This window comes from Terrapene carolina, unplaced genomic scaffold (genome assembly GCF_002925995.2).
Source record: "Terrapene carolina triunguis isolate 2854851 unplaced genomic scaffold, T_m_triunguis-2.0 Scaffold275, whole genome shotgun sequence".
NCBI lineage: Eukaryota > Metazoa > Chordata > Testudines > Emydidae > Terrapene > Terrapene triunguis.
The window spans coordinates 285,038-302,965 of record NW_020664626.1 but is presented as its reverse complement, the minus strand read 5'-3'; the positions used below and the strand labels follow the sequence as shown (position 1 = coordinate 302,965).

The 17,928-nt window shown below is 46.8% G+C and overlaps 1 protein-coding gene across 3 annotated transcripts in view; it reads left to right on the top strand.

Moving 5' to 3' along the window:
• The first annotated feature begins 1,811 nt into the window (after window positions 1-1,811).
• The window catches only part of SLC8A1 (solute carrier family 8 member A1), a 271,534-nt gene continuing 255,417 nt past the window's right edge, over window positions 1,812-17,928 (top strand). For all 3 annotated transcript variants that reach the window (XM_024213947.1, XM_024213946.1, XM_024213948.1), the window contains exon 1: window positions 1,812-3,605. In XM_024213947.1, the coding sequence (XP_024069715.1) occupies window positions 1,813-3,605 (1,793 nt within the window). In that variant the 5' untranslated portion in view covers window position 1,812. The remainder of the gene's footprint in view (window positions 3,606-17,928) is intronic.

The window sequence follows — 17,928 nt, the reverse complement described above, 5'->3', positions numbered from 1 at the left end:
CTGTGCTGGAGCTGACTGGTGTCTAGCCCAGCAAGACGGGAGTGGAGAGAAGCCTTTTCTGGCAGGGGGGGTTTGTTCTCAGTGGTATCCCAGCACATCTAGTGACAGTCTTGAGGGCATTTGTGACCCAACTGTCACAGTATGCATAGTTCAAATGACTTCTTCCAGAGAGCATTGCCTGGGGAGGCTGTGAAATCTGCATCGTTGGAGGTTTGTAAGAACAGGTTAGACAAATGCCGGTCAGGGATGGGCTAGGTTTACTTGGTCTGGCCTCAGAGCAGGGGTCTGGACTCTCCTGGGCCCTTCCAGCCCTACATTTCTATGATTACCTTACAATTATCAGCCCTGAATGCCATCTGCCATTCTGCTGCCCATTCGCCTTGCTTGGTTAGGTCCCTCTGAAGCTCCTCAAAGTCTTCTCCAATCTTCAGTAACCTAAATAATTTTGTCCCATCTGCAGATTTTTGCCATCCTCTTTTCCAGACCATCAATGAATGTTAGACAACACCAGTCCTTGTCGCTGCTCAGCATGCCTGCACTCGGACTGGCAGAGACCAGTGCAGTCCTGTGAATGGAATGATGGCTGCTGAGGATCAGGTCTTTGAGCCCTGAATGAGGCCCCTAAGCAACCCTCTCTTGGAATGACCATGGGAGGTGTAATTTCCAACTCGGGCCCATGTCTCGGCTCTAGAGCGAGCACCTACAAACAGCAGTGTGGCTGCAGCAGCGTGGGAGGCAGCTTGGGCTAGTTGCCCACCTACAAACCTGCCCAACCCCATGGCACATACTTGGGTGGTTAGCCTGAGCCACAGCTGCCATCCGACTATTTTCAGGCACTAGCTCGAGCAGAGCTAGGGCACCTTCATCTACCTGAGCTGGGAATTACTCCTCCGACTGCTGTGCAGCCCTACGCCGAGTGCCTTGTAACGTATGAAGGGGGCGGAAAAGCCTCTGCAGGACTTTGCCAGGTGTGCAGGAGGGAGCACTACTTTAATATGGAAAGTGAGTAGGAGAGTCTCCCTCCTGGATACACATTCGGTGTTCTTCCGCCAGGGAAGGTGCAAAGATGAACGATGTGGTGGTTTATTACTGAGGCAGTAGCATGTGATCATATCATTAAAGACTTTGTCATAAGATGTATGCATGAGGGTCAGAGTTAAGATTAAACATGCAACTTCAGTGTTTCTTAATTCAATTGGTCCACTGAGACCCCTTAATATTTCCTTAATGTAGATTTCTTTTTTTGGGGTGTAGAATGGAATCTTGGATTGAATGATTATGGTGGCAGTCTCGATAGATTTTACATGTACTTATTTTGCAGTAGTAAATATTGAACAGAGTTGGTCAAAATGCAGAAAAATTTGGGGGAATTTCTTTGTTTATACATTGACTTTCAAGAAACTATTTCATCCTATTTTGAAACTGGAAAAAATTTCTGCTTGCTGTTCTGTAGTATGTGTTAACATAAAATGGAAGTAGATTTTCAACAATGAGAGAATTACTTCAGAAATAGCATTAACCATTATTAACATGTACATAGGTTCAGAAGCTAGCCTCATCCTACTATTATAGCAATTCCCCTTTTTGTAAATCACTTATGCACGGTGAATCTGCAAGCAGTGGGATTTAATTGTGACATTTACAGTTCAGACATGTTATATAATGTAATTCACTAGATTTTTTTTTTTTTCAAATGCAATACATAAATAAGACATCAATCAAATACTTTATCTTTATCTGACTTGAGTAACGCTTCTTACTTTTGTATCTGCAGGTAGGAAGACATTTGGAAGCTGGTCAGACAAAGCTATCATGTTGAGGTTAAGTCATTCACCCGCCTTTCCTGAAGGTTTTCACCTTTTAAGTATTGTGGCACTCTTGCTATTCCATGTGGACAAAGCATATGCAGAAAGTCCAACAGACACGTCAAAGAACGCTACATGTACTGGTACATATATTTGCAAACCAGGTGTGATTTTACCTATCTGGGAGCCCCAAGACCCTTCATTTGGTGATAAAATTGCTAGAGCTACTGTCTATTTTGTGGCCATGGTCTATATGTTCCTAGGTGTATCCATCATAGCTGACCGCTTCATGTCCTCAATAGAAGTCATTACATCCCAAGAGAGAGAGATAACTATCAAGAAGCCCAATGGTGAGACCAGCAAAACCACAGTGAGGGTTTGGAACGAGACTGTGTCCAACCTAACGTTGATGGCTTTGGGTTCTTCAGCCCCTGAGATTCTACTTTCTGTTATTGAAGTATGTGGTCATGGTTTCACTGCGGGGGATCTCGGACCGAGCACCATTGTAGGCAGTGCCGCCTTCAACATGTTCATCATTATAGCCATATGCGTCTATGTGGTTCCGGATGGAGAAATAAGGAAGATTAAGCATCTACGAGTGTTTTTTGTGACGGCAGCTTGGAGCATCTTTGCCTACACTTGGCTTTACCTTATTTTATCTGTCATATCACCCGGTGTTGTGGAGGTCTGGGAAAGCTTGCTCACTTTCTTCTTCTTTCCCATTTGTGTGGTGTTTGCGTGGGTAGCCGACCGAAGGCTTTTATTTTACAAGTATGTCTACAAGAAGTACAGGGCTGGCAAACAGCGAGGCATGATCATTGAACATGAGGGTGACAGGCCATCATCCAAAGCTGACATTGAAATGGACGGCAAAGTGGTTAACTCTCATGTGGAGAACTTCTTAGATGGCACCCTGGTTCTGGAGGCAGATGAGAAGGATCAAGATGATGAGGAAGCAAGGAGGGACATGGCTAGAATCCTGAAGGAGCTGAAGCAGAAGCACCCCGACAAAGAAATGGAACAGCTGATAGAACTAGCTAACTACCAGGTTCTGAGCCAACAGCAAAAGAGCCGAGCCTTTTATCGCATTCAGGCTACTCGGCTAATGACGGGTGCTGGCAACATTTTGAAGAGACATGCTGCGGATCAGGCACGGAAAGCTGTCAGCATGCATGAGGTCAACTGTGAAGTGGTGGAAAATGATCCTGTTAGTAAGATCTACTTTGAGCAGAACACCTACCAGTGTCTCGAGAACTGCGGCACAGTAGCTTTGACCATTGTTCGCCGAGGCGGTGACTTGACCCATGTCGTTCACGTTGACTTCAGAACAGAAGACGGCACAGCCAATGCAGGGTCTGATTATGAGTTTACCGAAGGGACTGTGGTCTTCAAGCCTGGCGAGACACAGAAGGAAATCCGGGTTGGCATAATTGACGACGATATCTTTGAGGAGGATGAGAACTTCCTCGTTCACCTCAGCAATGTGCAAGTGAGCACTGAAGCGTTGGATGAAGGAATTCTGAAGGCTAACCATGTCGCAACACTTGCCTGCCTGGGATCGCCCTCCACTGCCACCGTTACCATCTTTGATGATGATCATGCAGGCATCTTTACCTTCGAGGAGCCGGTCACTCATGTGAGCGAGAGCATTGGAACCATGGAAGTGAAAGTGCTGAGAACGTCCGGCGCTCGAGGAAATGTTGTTGTGCCCTACAAAACCATCGAAGGCTCAGCCAGAGGGGGAGGAGAGGACTTTGAGGATACTTGTGGAGAGCTTGAATTCCAGAACGACGAGATTGTGTAAGTACCTCCTTTTTAACATCTTACCAGTGCAAAATGAACAAATGGGGTTTATCATGCCAGACAGAGTACTCCATTCCAAACACATGCCATTGTGCTACTGCTCCTATTGCCAGAGATCCTGAACGGCCTTGTGCACTGCTCCCACCCCCAACGAACCCCAGATAGAGCAGAAGTACAGCAAAAACCCAGCACGAGCATGCCAGGTGGTGGAGCCTCCATGCAGGAGACTTTGTACACCTGCGTGCTAGAGTGGAGCTGTGTGTGGGAGTGGTTAACAAAGCAGGATGTAAACAATAGGTAGCCAAGCAGAGAAGACCCACGTGGAGGGGGGCAGCGGGCGGCTGTTGTCATTACCCCATTGTGGCAATGGGCCAATGTTACGAGAGTCTGAAGCATGCATAGTGTGGTAACTGCCCCAACTGAGTGTGAATGTGTCTCGAGCCAAGCACAGCCTTTTAACTAATGCTTTGCACCAGTTCACAGGGTTCCTCCGGCCATTCACTTTGGAAAATGTCTTTAGTGGCTCCTTGTTCAAAACACTGCAGACCTAGGTTGCTGTTGGCATCAGTGACATCATGAAAGATGTCTGTCCTGGGCCTTAAGTAAATGTTTCCATGTGGGGAAGTGGTGACGTGAATGATAAGCCAGCAGCCAGGTTTGATGGATTGCAAATGCAGAAGTGGTTAGGGGAAAATGGTGCGGCTAAGCATTGCCTGGTGAGCTGGACTAGGGAAAAATCATACCTGCCTTAGCATATTTATTGTGTTGTGTGGAGAATGTAAATCCTCCAATGCTACAGTGGGGAAATTTTATCCTGAAATATGCTTCAAAGAGAGAGAGAGAGTGGGAACCTCTCCCCTGTATTGTGCCTTGCCCCTCCCAGGGACACAGAAAGGGCACAAAACCTGATCAACTTTAACCCTAGGCTCTTTCCAAAGCAAACGCCATATACTTAGGCCAGTCCACTACGAACAATGGTTTCAGTCGCAAAAAATCACTGTAGACTTTGGAGTGGGTCCCGACAAAGGGCAGTGCCTACCTAGGAGAATCTGGGAGGTTGGCTAGAACGTCCCATTCAATCCATACTACTCATTTTGGTAGGACACCAGGCACCCCCAGTACAAACTGATGGAGTGTGCCTTTTGTTTCTTGCGTTATTTATAGCTGCTCTGAAGGTACAGAAGCCAAATAATTTAAAGATTTCTTTGAAGGTTATTAAGTTTTATGCCAGGTGCCAGACTCGCAGCTTAAGGGACAAAAATCAGGATTTTTAGCATTTTCTTTCATTTGTTTGAAAATTTCACACAAACCTATTTTGGCCAGGGGATTGTTTGAACTCTGTTCTCTGTGTGTTCAAGCCTGTTCTGTGATTGGTCACCTCAGAGTATTATTTCTGTTCTCTGATTGTCGGAGTGCAGCTGTAATAACCAGGGGGAATGCTTGATCGAGTGACTAGGCCTTTGATTTTTCTCCAGGAGAGCCAGGGAGATGTCTGTGGAGACAGGATGAACTAGGTTAGTAGAATGAAGGAATTTTGGGAACCGTATAAACCAGGCCACATTAATAGCAAACATTAGTGCCAGCAAAACCAGGCTACTGCTGCCACATCCTAGGCTGGGGGTAGATGTAGAGTTTATTTCCTCTTGACACAGTCACACACAGTAATTGTGAAGTGTGTGAGATCATGTGGTCCCAGCCATCAAGTTTGTGGCCAGATCCTTGTCTGGTTTATTAGCTTTGCTCTGAGCCAGGGCTCTGGTAGGGGCTTCGTGCTGCCCTTGTTGTGAAGGGTGTGGTCATGTATCTTTATCCATCTTGTTAGCTGCATTAGTGCCTGGCTTCTGCTGTGGGATTTGGAGAAGGCAATCCTTGGGGTGCTGTCCTGGGAAGCATGATATTTTGTACCCACCAGCTGCACTGATGAAATGCGCCGGCTCCGAGTGACTGTCCCCTGACGCTATTCACCACTTATCGTCTGCTCGCAGTCACTGCGGCTGGAGTTCTGGATGCTCACGCGGTGACGATCCCTCTGACAATCAGATGTCTAAGGATGGGCTCAGGGGCTAGAACTACAAGGGGCTGCATGTGTTGCAATGCTCAGCCCTGCAACGCCTTAGGCACCCTGCCGCACTGTGGAACTCGCAGCCCCGAGTTGGGACTGCCGGTGGAGCAAAAAATTAGGGAAAAAAAAAGGTCGAGTCAGTCCCTTCCGGCGGACCGCCAAAAAAAAAAAAACAACCCGCTGCCGATGGATATCGGGACAATTTGCGTCCCGACCAACAATCGGTCGGGACATGGGACACACCCTGATTTTATCGGGACGTCTTGTCACCCTAGAAGGGGTAGGATACAATGGTGCTGGAGCAACTTGTATAGTGGGGGTGCTGAGAACCATTGAACCAAACTGTAAACCCTGTATATGATGGAAACTGCTCCCCTACTTCCAGCACCTATTTTAGGGTATGTAGGAATTTCCATGCTAAATCATCCTGATCTACGTGGGAAATAGATATTTGTAAAATGCACATGATAATGGAGGCCATTTCACATGGACTTGTCAACACAGAGGCTCAGTGCACGGCAAGCTGGGGGTAAATCTACAGAGCACTAGCCTGTTGCACACTGACAGGCTGTGTGGACCCTGCTAGTGTGCACTGACAGTTCCATAGTGCATTTAGTGCACACTAGCAGGGGTCACACGGTGACTTAGTGAATGGCAGGTGAGTACAGTGTAAATTTACTCCCCAGCTTGCTGCTCTGTGTCTCAATATGGAAAAGCCCAAGTGTTGCTGTGAAGCACCTAAGCCGCCCTTTTGAAGAAAGGGTAACCTAATGCACTCTGAGAAAGGAAAGTATTCAGTAGCTGTTGTCCTCAGGAAGCTGACTCCAGCCTTATCTTGCATCACAACAAAAGATTAAAGCTGCCTTATTAACTGTTCTAAGAACATCGACTAGTAATAAGTTGTATGATGTGTTGCTATAGCCCTGTTGGTCCCAGGATATTAGAGACAAAGTTGGGGAGGGAATATCTTTTATTGAACCAATGTCTGTCGGTGAGAGACAAGTGTTCAAGCCACACAGAGCTCGGTTTTGGGTCAGTTTAGTGTAAGCTTGAAAGCTCTCCCCAACAGAAGTTGGTCCAACAAAAGATATCCCCTCCCTCACCTTCTGTCTCAATACTAAAATGTGCAGTCAGGATCTGATCCTGTCCACCTGTCTGTCCATATGAATTGCCATAACACAACAGACCATGATCCATCTAGTTAATGTTGTCTTTGTTGGTAACCAATGTCTGGTGATTTAGAAGATACCAAACATAGCTGTACATTAGTCTACTTTGTGTGGAAATATCTTCACCTACCGCAGACGATGAGATCATCTTATGCCCTGAAGCATGGGGATTGACATCTCCGCTAAATTTGGCTGCAAAGTTACACAGAAATGGAGATGTTCTGTGGTGGTACTTTCTCCATAATTGAAAGAGGTCTGTTAAAAATCTTATTTTTGAAGCCCTGACCCCAAGCCTTGGAATCGGAAAGAGATACGGAATTAATTTTTGTGATCAGTAAGATATTAGTTGGGCAGACGATTGTTTCATCAGACTGAAAGAGATGCTGTACATAGATGTCTGCATAACCGGGCAGACTCTCATTTCATATCAGGCTTCTTAATGCATCCTGGGCCTTAGGAATTGCCAGATCTAGTCCTATAATGTTGGATAATATTGTGTATTTAGATTTATAACAGTCCTATAAAAACGTACCTCTCGCAGGCTCTAAGAGTGACATTTTGGACCCAATGAGGTCAATTCAGCCATGTTTTGTGCATATCTTAATGCACATCACAGCAGATACAAATCTAGCAGTCAGATGCCATGACACACACAACCAGCTAAACCCAGCATTTGAGAGTGCGCCACTTCTTCCCAGACATCAGACCCCAGGTATGTCTTGCCAAAAGCCTCAGTAAAATGTATACAAGCTTTGCAGTGTATCCTGAAGAACATGTATGGGCAGTGTCGGACCAGGTGGCATTGTGTGCTTTTATATTTTCTAAAAGTGGGATTTTTTGTGTGGGAAGTATTTTTAAAGAAATAAAGTACAGGATGAGTCCACCCAGGCTAGCATCGTGCCTCTGACACCCCCCACCCCCAACCAAAATGCTTAAAGGGTAAGATTTGAGTTGATGGACATTGAATCCTGTTGAGTGATAAGCACCACTGTGTTTTGCAGTTGGGATTGGTATCTAAGTAAAATAAACTCCAGGCATTTCTGCAAAGGGATTTGCTTTGCAATTTCAGTTTTCTGTGTATATAAAACCAGAATCTTTTTCAAGATTGAGTGGAAAAACCCACCTGTTTTACAATGAAAGGACAAATTGCCACCAGAGGCTAAAATGATCAAGTGTCCAGAGAACCGTTTGTGTCTTTCTGGATGCAGGCTCCTGGATTTCCCTCCAATGCATTAAGTTATAAGCAGAAGGAACCAGTTCTTTTGGCTGGAGCTGTATTTTGTTCTACCTGGGACTGATAATTTCTAGAGGGCTCTGGAGTTAGAGGGAACAAGTCTTTCTATAGACTCTGCAACAGGCAGCAGATGGAATTTGCTGCTCTTTCATAAAGGGTTAAATTCTTCTGAGGCGCGAAAGGGGCCTGCAACAGGGGTTGAGGTTGAGAAGCTCTGTAGGGGGTGCCTCCTTATTTGCTATATGTAGCAGAAGGCATCTCTGTGTAGCCACATGTAGGCTGGGGCAGAGAAAGATGTAGGCCATGGATAAGCAGTTATGCAGTTCAAATGTCCCAAAACACTCTGCAAGAGATGCAGAGGCTGGAAATACTCCGGCTGGTACTGCAGCCATGGAATACAATGGACATTGTTGCAACCTGCAGAGAACCACTGTGGGCCTGGTTTCTAAAACAGTGTGTGCATAACTGCACACCTACTTTGCATGTCTGATGACTGACTATGTTCAGCTAGACACAGCTGGCCAGTTACTTGTGACATTACCTGATCGACACCTGCAGTTACCTGATTTGTGCAAGCATGTTGAGACACGTTCTCAAGTGCCATTCTCCCATTCCTGACCTGCATGCCACTTACTGTCGGCACCTAGACTACCAACACGTAAATCAGGATGAAGAGACCTAGGGTTTGATCCTGCCGCCCTTACTCCCCTGTGTAAGCCCAGTCAGAGCACCGGTGTGACTGATGGATAGATGGGCTCCACATCTGCATCCAGCACTGCATTCCTTTCCCTACTTTTAAGGGCACAGGCTTAATTTGCCCAACTGAACCATTATGTGTGTGCATGTGAGAGCGAGACCTGACTAGATTATATGTCCCCCGATTGGATTGCAGATAGGAAGGTTATCAGCCAAAGCAGGTTGTATCAAAGGATAATAAGAGTGGGGTGGGGGGGAGGGAAGAGAAATGGTTAGTTCTAGTTGCTTCCCTATTAAGAATTGACACAGTTTTTGTCCTTGACAAACTGTTTCCTTATTTGTAATGAGCTGTTGTTGGCAATTTACCACTGCCAGCTGCATCTCAGTGGTTGATTAAGGGAACTTGGAGCTCAGATATGTAATAACTCTCTAAAAGCCATGTGAGAACTAGTTATTAGCTTCATCAGGGTCTGTGTACACATCCGCTGTGCTCCCTTATGAAAAGCTACCCATTAAATGTATTGTAGTAATTTACGAAACACAGGACCCATTCTGGTTTACATATTAAAGCGATCCTGCAACACCCTCAGGGGTTCTGTGTAACTCACCCGCAGGGCTTCCTCTCATGGTGCAGAGCCCTGGCACCTGCCGGGGGCAGCCCCCCCCCCCCAAGGCATGCAGGGGAGAGACTCAGCCTTTTTGGGGTGTAGCTTCTTTCCACTCTGCAGCCAGACAGTCTGCAGTGCTGGCAGGAGCACGCTGGGTAGAGCTGTGGCTCTGCCTAGTCTCTGCCCTTCCCCACACACTTCCTGCACAGGGGGAGCATCTGGCACAGGCCCTGTGCTCCCCTTCGGCACCCACAGCTAGGATCTGGGCAGCCCAGCATGGCCTCACTGCTACATATGACCTCTGAAGACAGAAGCCCTCTTTCCAGCCACAGAACGTGGGCCTTACCCACGGAGGTACTTGAGTGCCGAGCAGGAGCGCCGCCAGCTTTTCTGCCGCCCTAGGTGGCAGAAGGTCCCGCCCTGAAATGCCGCCCCCCACAGAGGCGGCCGCGGTCGCCGCCCCCCAAATTGTAGCGACTGCCTAGGTCACCTAATGGGTTGCGCCGGCCCTGGGGCCGAGCCATTAGCCTGCTCCTGATGGACAGAAGGTCACAGCTTCAGCCTGCACTGATTGTGTCACTATAGCTACTGTCGTGTACAAGGTGGATCAGGGATGGTCTAGACAGTATTTGGTCCTGCCATGAGGGCAGGGGACTGGACTCGATGACCTCTCGAGGTCCCTTCCAGTCCTAGAATCTATGAATGTATAAAAAGCCGACCACTGATCAGAGTGTCTGCACAAGAGCTGTTCAGATAGGCAGCGAAACATCTGCTGCTGTCAGAGCCATGCACAGGGAGGGGAGACGAAACAAAAGAGCCAAGTGGCAGAGTCAGCACCAGATCCTCCCCCGAGAGGCGAGTCTCAGCCAGGAGATCGGTTTGCCTCAAAAGAATACAAGAAGGTCACCTTGCCCTTTGCAAGAGGAGCAGGCAGGCAGAGGTGACAGATGTGCTTCCCGTGGCCGGGCCTCTTCTACGTGCTCCCAGCAGCTCTACTTCTTCCACAGACCATGAGCCCAGATTCACCAGATTCCAGGGAGGTTGCAAGTGACCTTCCTTGCACCAGTTTGGCCAAGCAGATGACTGGTCCCCTCCCCCCCATCCTCAGAAAGGAAAGGAGTCCAGCCTTCAGACTTCCCACAAGAAGAGATCTTCGCAGTCTTTCTGCTCAACAATTTTGCATCTCCATATTTGACCACATGGCTCTTGATTGGGAAAACTTGATTAAAAAGGGGCCTTCAAAGCAGAATACCCAGAGCAGCCAAAGAATTGCCAGGCTACCAAACGGGCCTCTGGGGCATGCACCGATCACACTCCACCCAGGATACAGGGGTTGCTTGTCTTCTCCTTTGTCCAGACTGGGATAGTGTGCAGGTTCAGTGTTCACTCTGTTAAGTGAAGGGTCTCAAATCTCAATACAGGAAGGAATTGGCCTCGGTACCTCGCACCCCGGTTTATAGGAGATCTCAAATTAACGTTGCCCTACTCGGAAGCTTGGCCTAGTCCTTGCGGAACATCTTTAAAGCCTGGAGCTCTATCCCTGTGCTTCCCCTCTCTTGGAGGGTCCATCACCTCAGCCAGGCCAGACCATCCATCTGGGACTTGGGAGCATTCATGTAAAACGTGCGCGAAAGGAGAGAGATGGAACTGGGGGCACATGTCTCATTGATTTAATCCAGAGTTTCTGATTTACAGCCCAAAGGCCCAATTGTAAAGAGTCCAGCTCCTTGCATGGGAAAGGAATCTGAATGCAGAATCCTTGACATGGCCGCTGGAAGAGGTTTATTTGGCCATCTTGTCTGTTCCACTCCCAATTCTCCATTGTTCCCTACAATCAGTCCTTCAAGACTTGGCCAGTTTAGGTTTGAAGGTGCTGGGGCTTCCAGCGCTTTCTTGGAAGGTCAAACAAACCTCCAGTCTGACAAACTTCATAGTCAGGAAATTTACACTAAATATCCCTCTGCTCCTCACATGCGTCCCTTGGGCCACTCTCACCTTCCTCTCCTCCCCTGATATTTGCACCTGGCACCCCATTATGTTTTGAATGTACATGCACTCGCAGAACAAAGCACGTCAGCCTTCGACTCCTCTGCCATTCATTCTCCGTCTCAGAGAGACAAAGCACTTGCCTTCCCATCACTTCTACTGCACTGTTCCTTCAGGGCTCAGTCTACACCCCAGCAGCCAGCCAGGGTCGCTTGTTGGAGGCAGGGTAGGAGCCAGGCGGGGTTGGTTCCCCAAGGCCACAGAACCTCTCTGCCAGGGAGGGGTGAAGAACAAACGGACCTGTATTTCGGCACCTTGGGCCTGGAATTAGACAGAGATGGATGGCTCTTTCATCCTGCTGAGCTTCCTTCTTGTTGACCAGTGTTATTTGCTGCAACAAGAACAAAATCATCAGGCTGACAACTCAAAGTGGCAATAAATTGATCCACGAAAGTGCTCATCGGCCCTGAAACTTCACTTGCAGGCTGTAGCCTGAAGGAGCTAATGGCTAAGCTGTCTAGCCCACCTGTCCGTGCCCTAAGTGAATGGTTCCAGCAAAGCTTGCAAGGCAAATTAAACCTACCAGCAGTTCCCTTTGCAGGCTCATTTCCAGTTCTCTCTGGTTCAGGCTGCTCTCGTATTGTGGATAATTCAGGAAGTCCATGTGATGCCTGTAGAGTCCTAACTTTTTGCCATTTCCTGTCCTGAGTGCCCAGCAGTGCAGCCCTGACATTCTCTTAGCTGTGGGTTTTAAGAGACCATTTATTCTGGCAAGCCTTTATAGAGGGCATGGAACAAGTACCTGAACTGCTACAGCTGTAGAGCCCCAAAACACCCCTTGAACCTTTGCCACAGCCAGGCATTTCATTTACAATCTGATTCTGCATTTTGAATCCTAGTTTTGCTGTCATAAATATTGTGCTGCTATTTCCTAAAACTACACCACTCTCCCAAAGTTTAATACAGGAAAAATATGTGCTGCAGGGAGCCTAGCAAAATTAAGGAATGAGGAAATCCTCATCTACATGGCAGAGCTGCACTGGTTTAATTTGAGGCATGAGTTCGTTAGTGGTGCAAGACTATTTATATCCTTATAAGAATGGCTTATTTTGGTTTAGCTATGTTGACTGGCAACTAGTTTAAGCTAAACTGAAATAAAATTATCCACATAGGGATTTGCATTTGGTTTATCTGAATCTGCTTAAATTCATGCATTAAATTAAATTGGTGCAAATTTTCCATGTAGACAAGCCCTAAGATGATATGATATCACTCCTATATAATGTTCAAGTAATATAAACAAGGGCAATTGTTCTTGGGCCTATTGCAAGTGGCACCTGTACTAGCTGGAGTGCTAGCAGCTTTCATAGAAGATTAGGGTTGGAAGGGACCTCAGGAGGTCATCTAGTCCAACCCCCTGCTCCAAGCAGGACCAATCCCCAACTAAATCATCCCAGCCAGGGCTTTGTCAAGCCGGGCCTTAAAAACCTCTAAGGAAGGAGATTCCACCACCTCCCTAGGTAGCCCATTCCAGTGCTTCACCACCCTCCTAGTGAAATAGTGTTTCCTAATATCCAACCTAAACCCCACTGCAACTTGAGACCATTGCTCCTTGTTCTGTCATCTGCCACCACTGAGAACAGCCCTTACTGGGCAGCACAACTATGGGAAGTGATAGTGCAAGAAATGCTGCCAAAAGATGGACCAGGGAGATCTCCCAGCCTCATCCCCTTGATATCAAACCTCTTCCCAAGTTATCTGCGACCTTCTCAGCAGGGCTCCCATCCAGCACCTTCCCTTACCTCAAACAGCTGGACAGAGCAAGAGTCAGCCCTTCTCTTCCTCCTCTAATTAGACACAATCCAAACTTCCCTTCAGGAATTCCACATCTCCAAGAGGGAAATGCAGCCTGCCAAGATGAGGGCAGCTGATTAAAAGGGGAGAAAATGTTGGTGCTGGAGACGTGACAAAGAACTTTCCATCTAGATATGGCAGCAGTATTTAATTACATACAATTAAAATGTTATATTCCACCCCCCTTAGAAACTGCAGGCTGGGAGAGACCTTGGACTGAGATTGTGAAGGTGCTAATGAACTCTGGAAGATCAAAGGCAGCAGGACTTATTAAACTTTGATATAGGTGGCAAATCTAATTACAAGGATAAATGGGAAAAGGCTTCAGATAAGGCAGTCCCCCTAGATCCCTGGTGCCCTATCTAGCGTCAGCAGCTTTTGCCTCCCTGTGCATAACACTGAACGACTTCAGCCAGACTGGATACCCTCTTGTTTAGGGAAAACCTGCCCTGCTGCATGGGGGCCTGGCAGGGCGGGCATGGTTGGCAAGGCTCCTTTGTCTGCATGTGGGGGGACACTGCACAGCAGGGGCATATTCATAGATCATAAAATCTCAGGGTTGGACTGGATCGCAGGAGGTCATCTAGTCCAACCTCCTGCTCAAAGCAGGACCAATCCCCCAGACAGATTTTTACTCCAGTCCCCTAAATGGCCCCCTCAAGGATTGAACTTTCAACCCTGGGTTTAGCAGGCCGATGCTCAAACCACTGACACAGGATCTGAAACAGCTCCAGGGCTGTAACACGGTGATGTTGCCAAGGGATCTGCTGCTGATGCCTTTGCGTCTCCTGACTAAACAGGCCTCTCCCCTCCAGAGCACTACGCTGCACCCACAGCCCCTGGGCACACGAAGGTACAGGCACTGGCAGAAACCTGCGAAAGGAGGGAGCCCCTGGAAATATCGCCTGGGACAGGAGAGGGTGAGGGATTCTCAGAATGGTGAAGGCAGCAGCTGGCCCCACACAGACCGGTCAGCTGAGAGATACCTGGGTAAAATGTGGGCACTTGTTTCCCTGAAAGATGCATACAGCCTTCACCTTGGATCTCCTGCTATGTGGAATTACTAGAACTGATGGCTGGTCTCCTGCTCCAACTCTGAACATGCCCGGGGGGCACACGGTGAGCCGAGTCCCCAGGATAAAACTCTGAGGACCTAAGAGAGAAAAAGCCGCTTTGGCATCCTTCACCCAAAGAGCCAAAGAAATCAAACACTTTGAGCTCTGGGCTGCATCTGGCTGAGGACTGGCCAGCTGTGCTGGAAGAACAGCGGTGGTGAGAAAATGACTTGGAACAAAAGGCTCCAGTTTTGTTACGTTAGGTGTTAGTCTTAGAAGCACATTTTTACTGTTTGTAACCATTTCTGTCCCAATTCCTTCTGCTTGGTTTCACTGAAACATCTGCTCTGTGTTAATCAACTTAATCTTTTTATTACACAACCATCTCCGTGCTGTGCTTACAGCTGAAGGGTAAAATCCCCAGCATAACTAGCAGGCTGGTGCGGTGTAGCAGTGAACATGAGGGGTATGAGTGAGAGGTGCTGAGGATTTTACTCTCCCCTTCCTGGTCTGTGTGAACCCCCAAAGCATCCCAACGGGACCCTGGCTGGGGTGGGCCATGGCTCTGAGATGGCACAGAGCGTGCATGCTCTCAGACCCTGAGCATGTGAGCAAGAACCAGCCCAGCATCTAACTGAGCAGTGTGTAGGGTTGAAGGAATTTTCCCCCAGGTCAGATTGGCAGTGACCCGGGGGGGGGGGGGGGGGGGGGAATGTGTCCCTCTACAGTGTGTGGATGAGGGCCGCTTTCCAGGATTATCGGGGTGCATCTCACTTAATCAGTTCCCTGCCATTGTGGGGGCCTCAGTGCACCTCGGTCCCTCCTGTTCTCTGCCTGTGGCATATGATAGTCTCGTCTCCTGAGGCTGTGTGACTTCAATCTCATTTCTGGTGTGTGGTGCTGCATGGGGTTGGTGGCCTGGAGGTCAGACTAGATGATCTGGCCGTCCTTCCTGGCTTTAAAGTCTGACTCTGTGGCAAGCAGATCAAAGGAGAAAGAGAGGAAAAGGGGAGGCAAAGATGGAGGAGACAAAATAAAGAGATGAGTTTTGGGGAAAAGGAGCATAAGGAGAGAGACAGTTTTGGCCCTTAATTCTGACTCTTGGATTCATTTTGGTGGTCTCCACTGGGCAGTGAGCTTTCCTAGAGCAGGATGTATGCCCTTGCCTCTTTTTGTAAACTCCCCTGCCCCCACGCCAAATGCTGACTTCAACAGGAACATAAGAATGGCCATACTCGGTCAGACCAAAGGTCCATCCAGCCCAATATCCGATCTACCGACAGTGGCCAATGCCAGGTGCCCCAGAGGGAGTGAACCTAACAGGTAATGATCAAGTGATCTCTCTCCTGCCATCCATCTCCACCCTCTGACAAACAGAGGCTAGGGACACCATTCCTTACCCATCCTGGCTAATAGCCATTAATGGACTTAACCTGCATGAATTTATCCAGTTCTCTTTTAAACCCTGTTATAGTCATAGCCTTCACAACCTCCTCAGGCAAGGAGTTCCACAAGTTGACTGTGCGCTGTGTGAAGAACTTCCTTTTATTTGTTTTCATTTGATGGCCCCTAGTTGTTGTATTATGGGAACAAGTAAATAACTTTTCCTTATTCACTTTCTCCACACCACTCATGATTTTATATACCTCTAGCATATCCCCCCCTCGTCGTCTCTTTTCCAAGCTGAAAAGTCCTAGCCTCTTTAATCTCTGCTCATATGGGACCTGTTCCAAACCCCTAATCATTTTAGTTGCCCTTCTCTGAACCTTTTCTAATGCCAGTATATCTTTTTGGAGCTGAGGAGACCACATCTGTGTGCAGTATTCAAGATGTGGGCGTACCATGGATTTATATAAGGGCAATAAGATATTCGGTCTTATTCTCTCTCCCTTTTTTAATGATTCCTAACATCCTGTTTGCTTTTTTGACTGCTGCTGCACACTGCATGGACGTCTTCAGAGAACTATCCACGATGACTCCAAGATCTCTTTCCTGATTCGTTGTAGCTAAATTAGCCCCCATTATATTGTATGTATAGTTGGGGTTATTTTTTTCCAATGTGCATTACTTTGTTTATCCATATTAAATTTCATTGCCATTTTGTTGCCCAATCACTTAGTTTTGTGAGATCTTTTTGAAGTTCTTCAGTCTGCTTTGGTCTTTAGTATCATCTGCAAACTTTGCCACCTCACTCTTTACCCCTTTCTCCAGATCACTTATGAATAAGTTGAATAGTATTGGTCCTAGGACTGACCCTTGGGGAACACCACTAGTTACCTCTCTCCATTCTGAAAATTTACCATTTATTCCTACCCTTTGTTCCCTAATAGATTAGTAAGACATGATTTCCCTTTACAGAAACTGTTGACTTTTGCCCAACAATTTGTTCTTCTATGTGTCTGACAATTTTATTCTTTACTATTGTTTCAACTAATTTGCCCGGTACTGACGTTAGACTTACTGGTCTGTAATTGCCGGAGTCACTTCTAGAGCCCTTTTTAAATATTGGCGTTACATTAGCTATCTTCCAGTCATTGATAAAGAAGCTGATTTAAAGGACAGGCTACAAACCATAGTTAGTAGTTCCGCAATTTCACAGTTGAGTTCTTTCAGAACTCTTGGGTGAATGCCATCTGGTCCTGGTGACTTGTTACTGTTTATCAATTAATTCCAAAACCTCCTCTAATGACACTTCAATCTGTGACAATTCTTCAGATTTGTCACCTACAAAGGATGGCTGAGGTTAAGGAGATTCCCAAACATCCTCAGCCGTGAAGACTGAAGCAAATAATTCATTTAGTTCCTCCGCAATGACTTTATCGTCTTTCAGTGCTCCTTTTGTATCTCGATCATCCAGGGGCCCCACTGGTTGTTTAATAGGTTTCCTGCTTCTGATGTACTTAAACATTTTGTTGTTACTTTTTTGAGTTTTTTGGCTAGCTGTTCTTCAAACTCCTTTTTGGCTTTTCTTATTACATTTTTACACTTAATTTGGCAGTGTTTATGCTCCTTTCTATTTACCTCACTAGGATTTGACTTCCACTTTTTAAAAGATGCCTTTTTATCTCTCACTGCTTCTGGAGGAAGTCAGGCTCTGGCTTCCCGGGCCTAACTGCAAATGTCACTTGGCTCTAGCCACAGAATGAGTTTGACGTCCTGGTCTTAAATTCATCTGGCTGCTATTGGACAAGTTTCAGCATTGGTGTTCTTACAGCTGAAAGGATTGATCTGGCTTTGACAGCAAAGGTAAATGTAGTAGCGGAAGGGAAGTTCTTCTGACGTTGAAGATAAATTTTTCTTGGCATGGCTTACTGGATTGCAATTGGTGCATGAGGAAGGAAGATCAAAACTGATTTGATTTTTTCCCCCTTATTTAGGCATTTTGGTGACAGGGCAGCAGAAAAAGGGGAAATTACATTGCTGTGTGTGTGAGAGAGAGATGGAAGTATCATTAGGAGTGCCATGCAAGGTTACATTGAGTTTTTCAGCTCAAACAAGATTTAAAATATCTTTCATGGGGGCGGGGGGGGGGGGAAGGATGATCGTAATCAAAATTTCACTATTTACTCTTGAGGCAAAGCTTTAATTTTCTGGTAAGTTACAGTAAAGTTCAGGAGTTTGAAGAAGTTAAATCAGTTTTTTTTTTTAAATTTAGA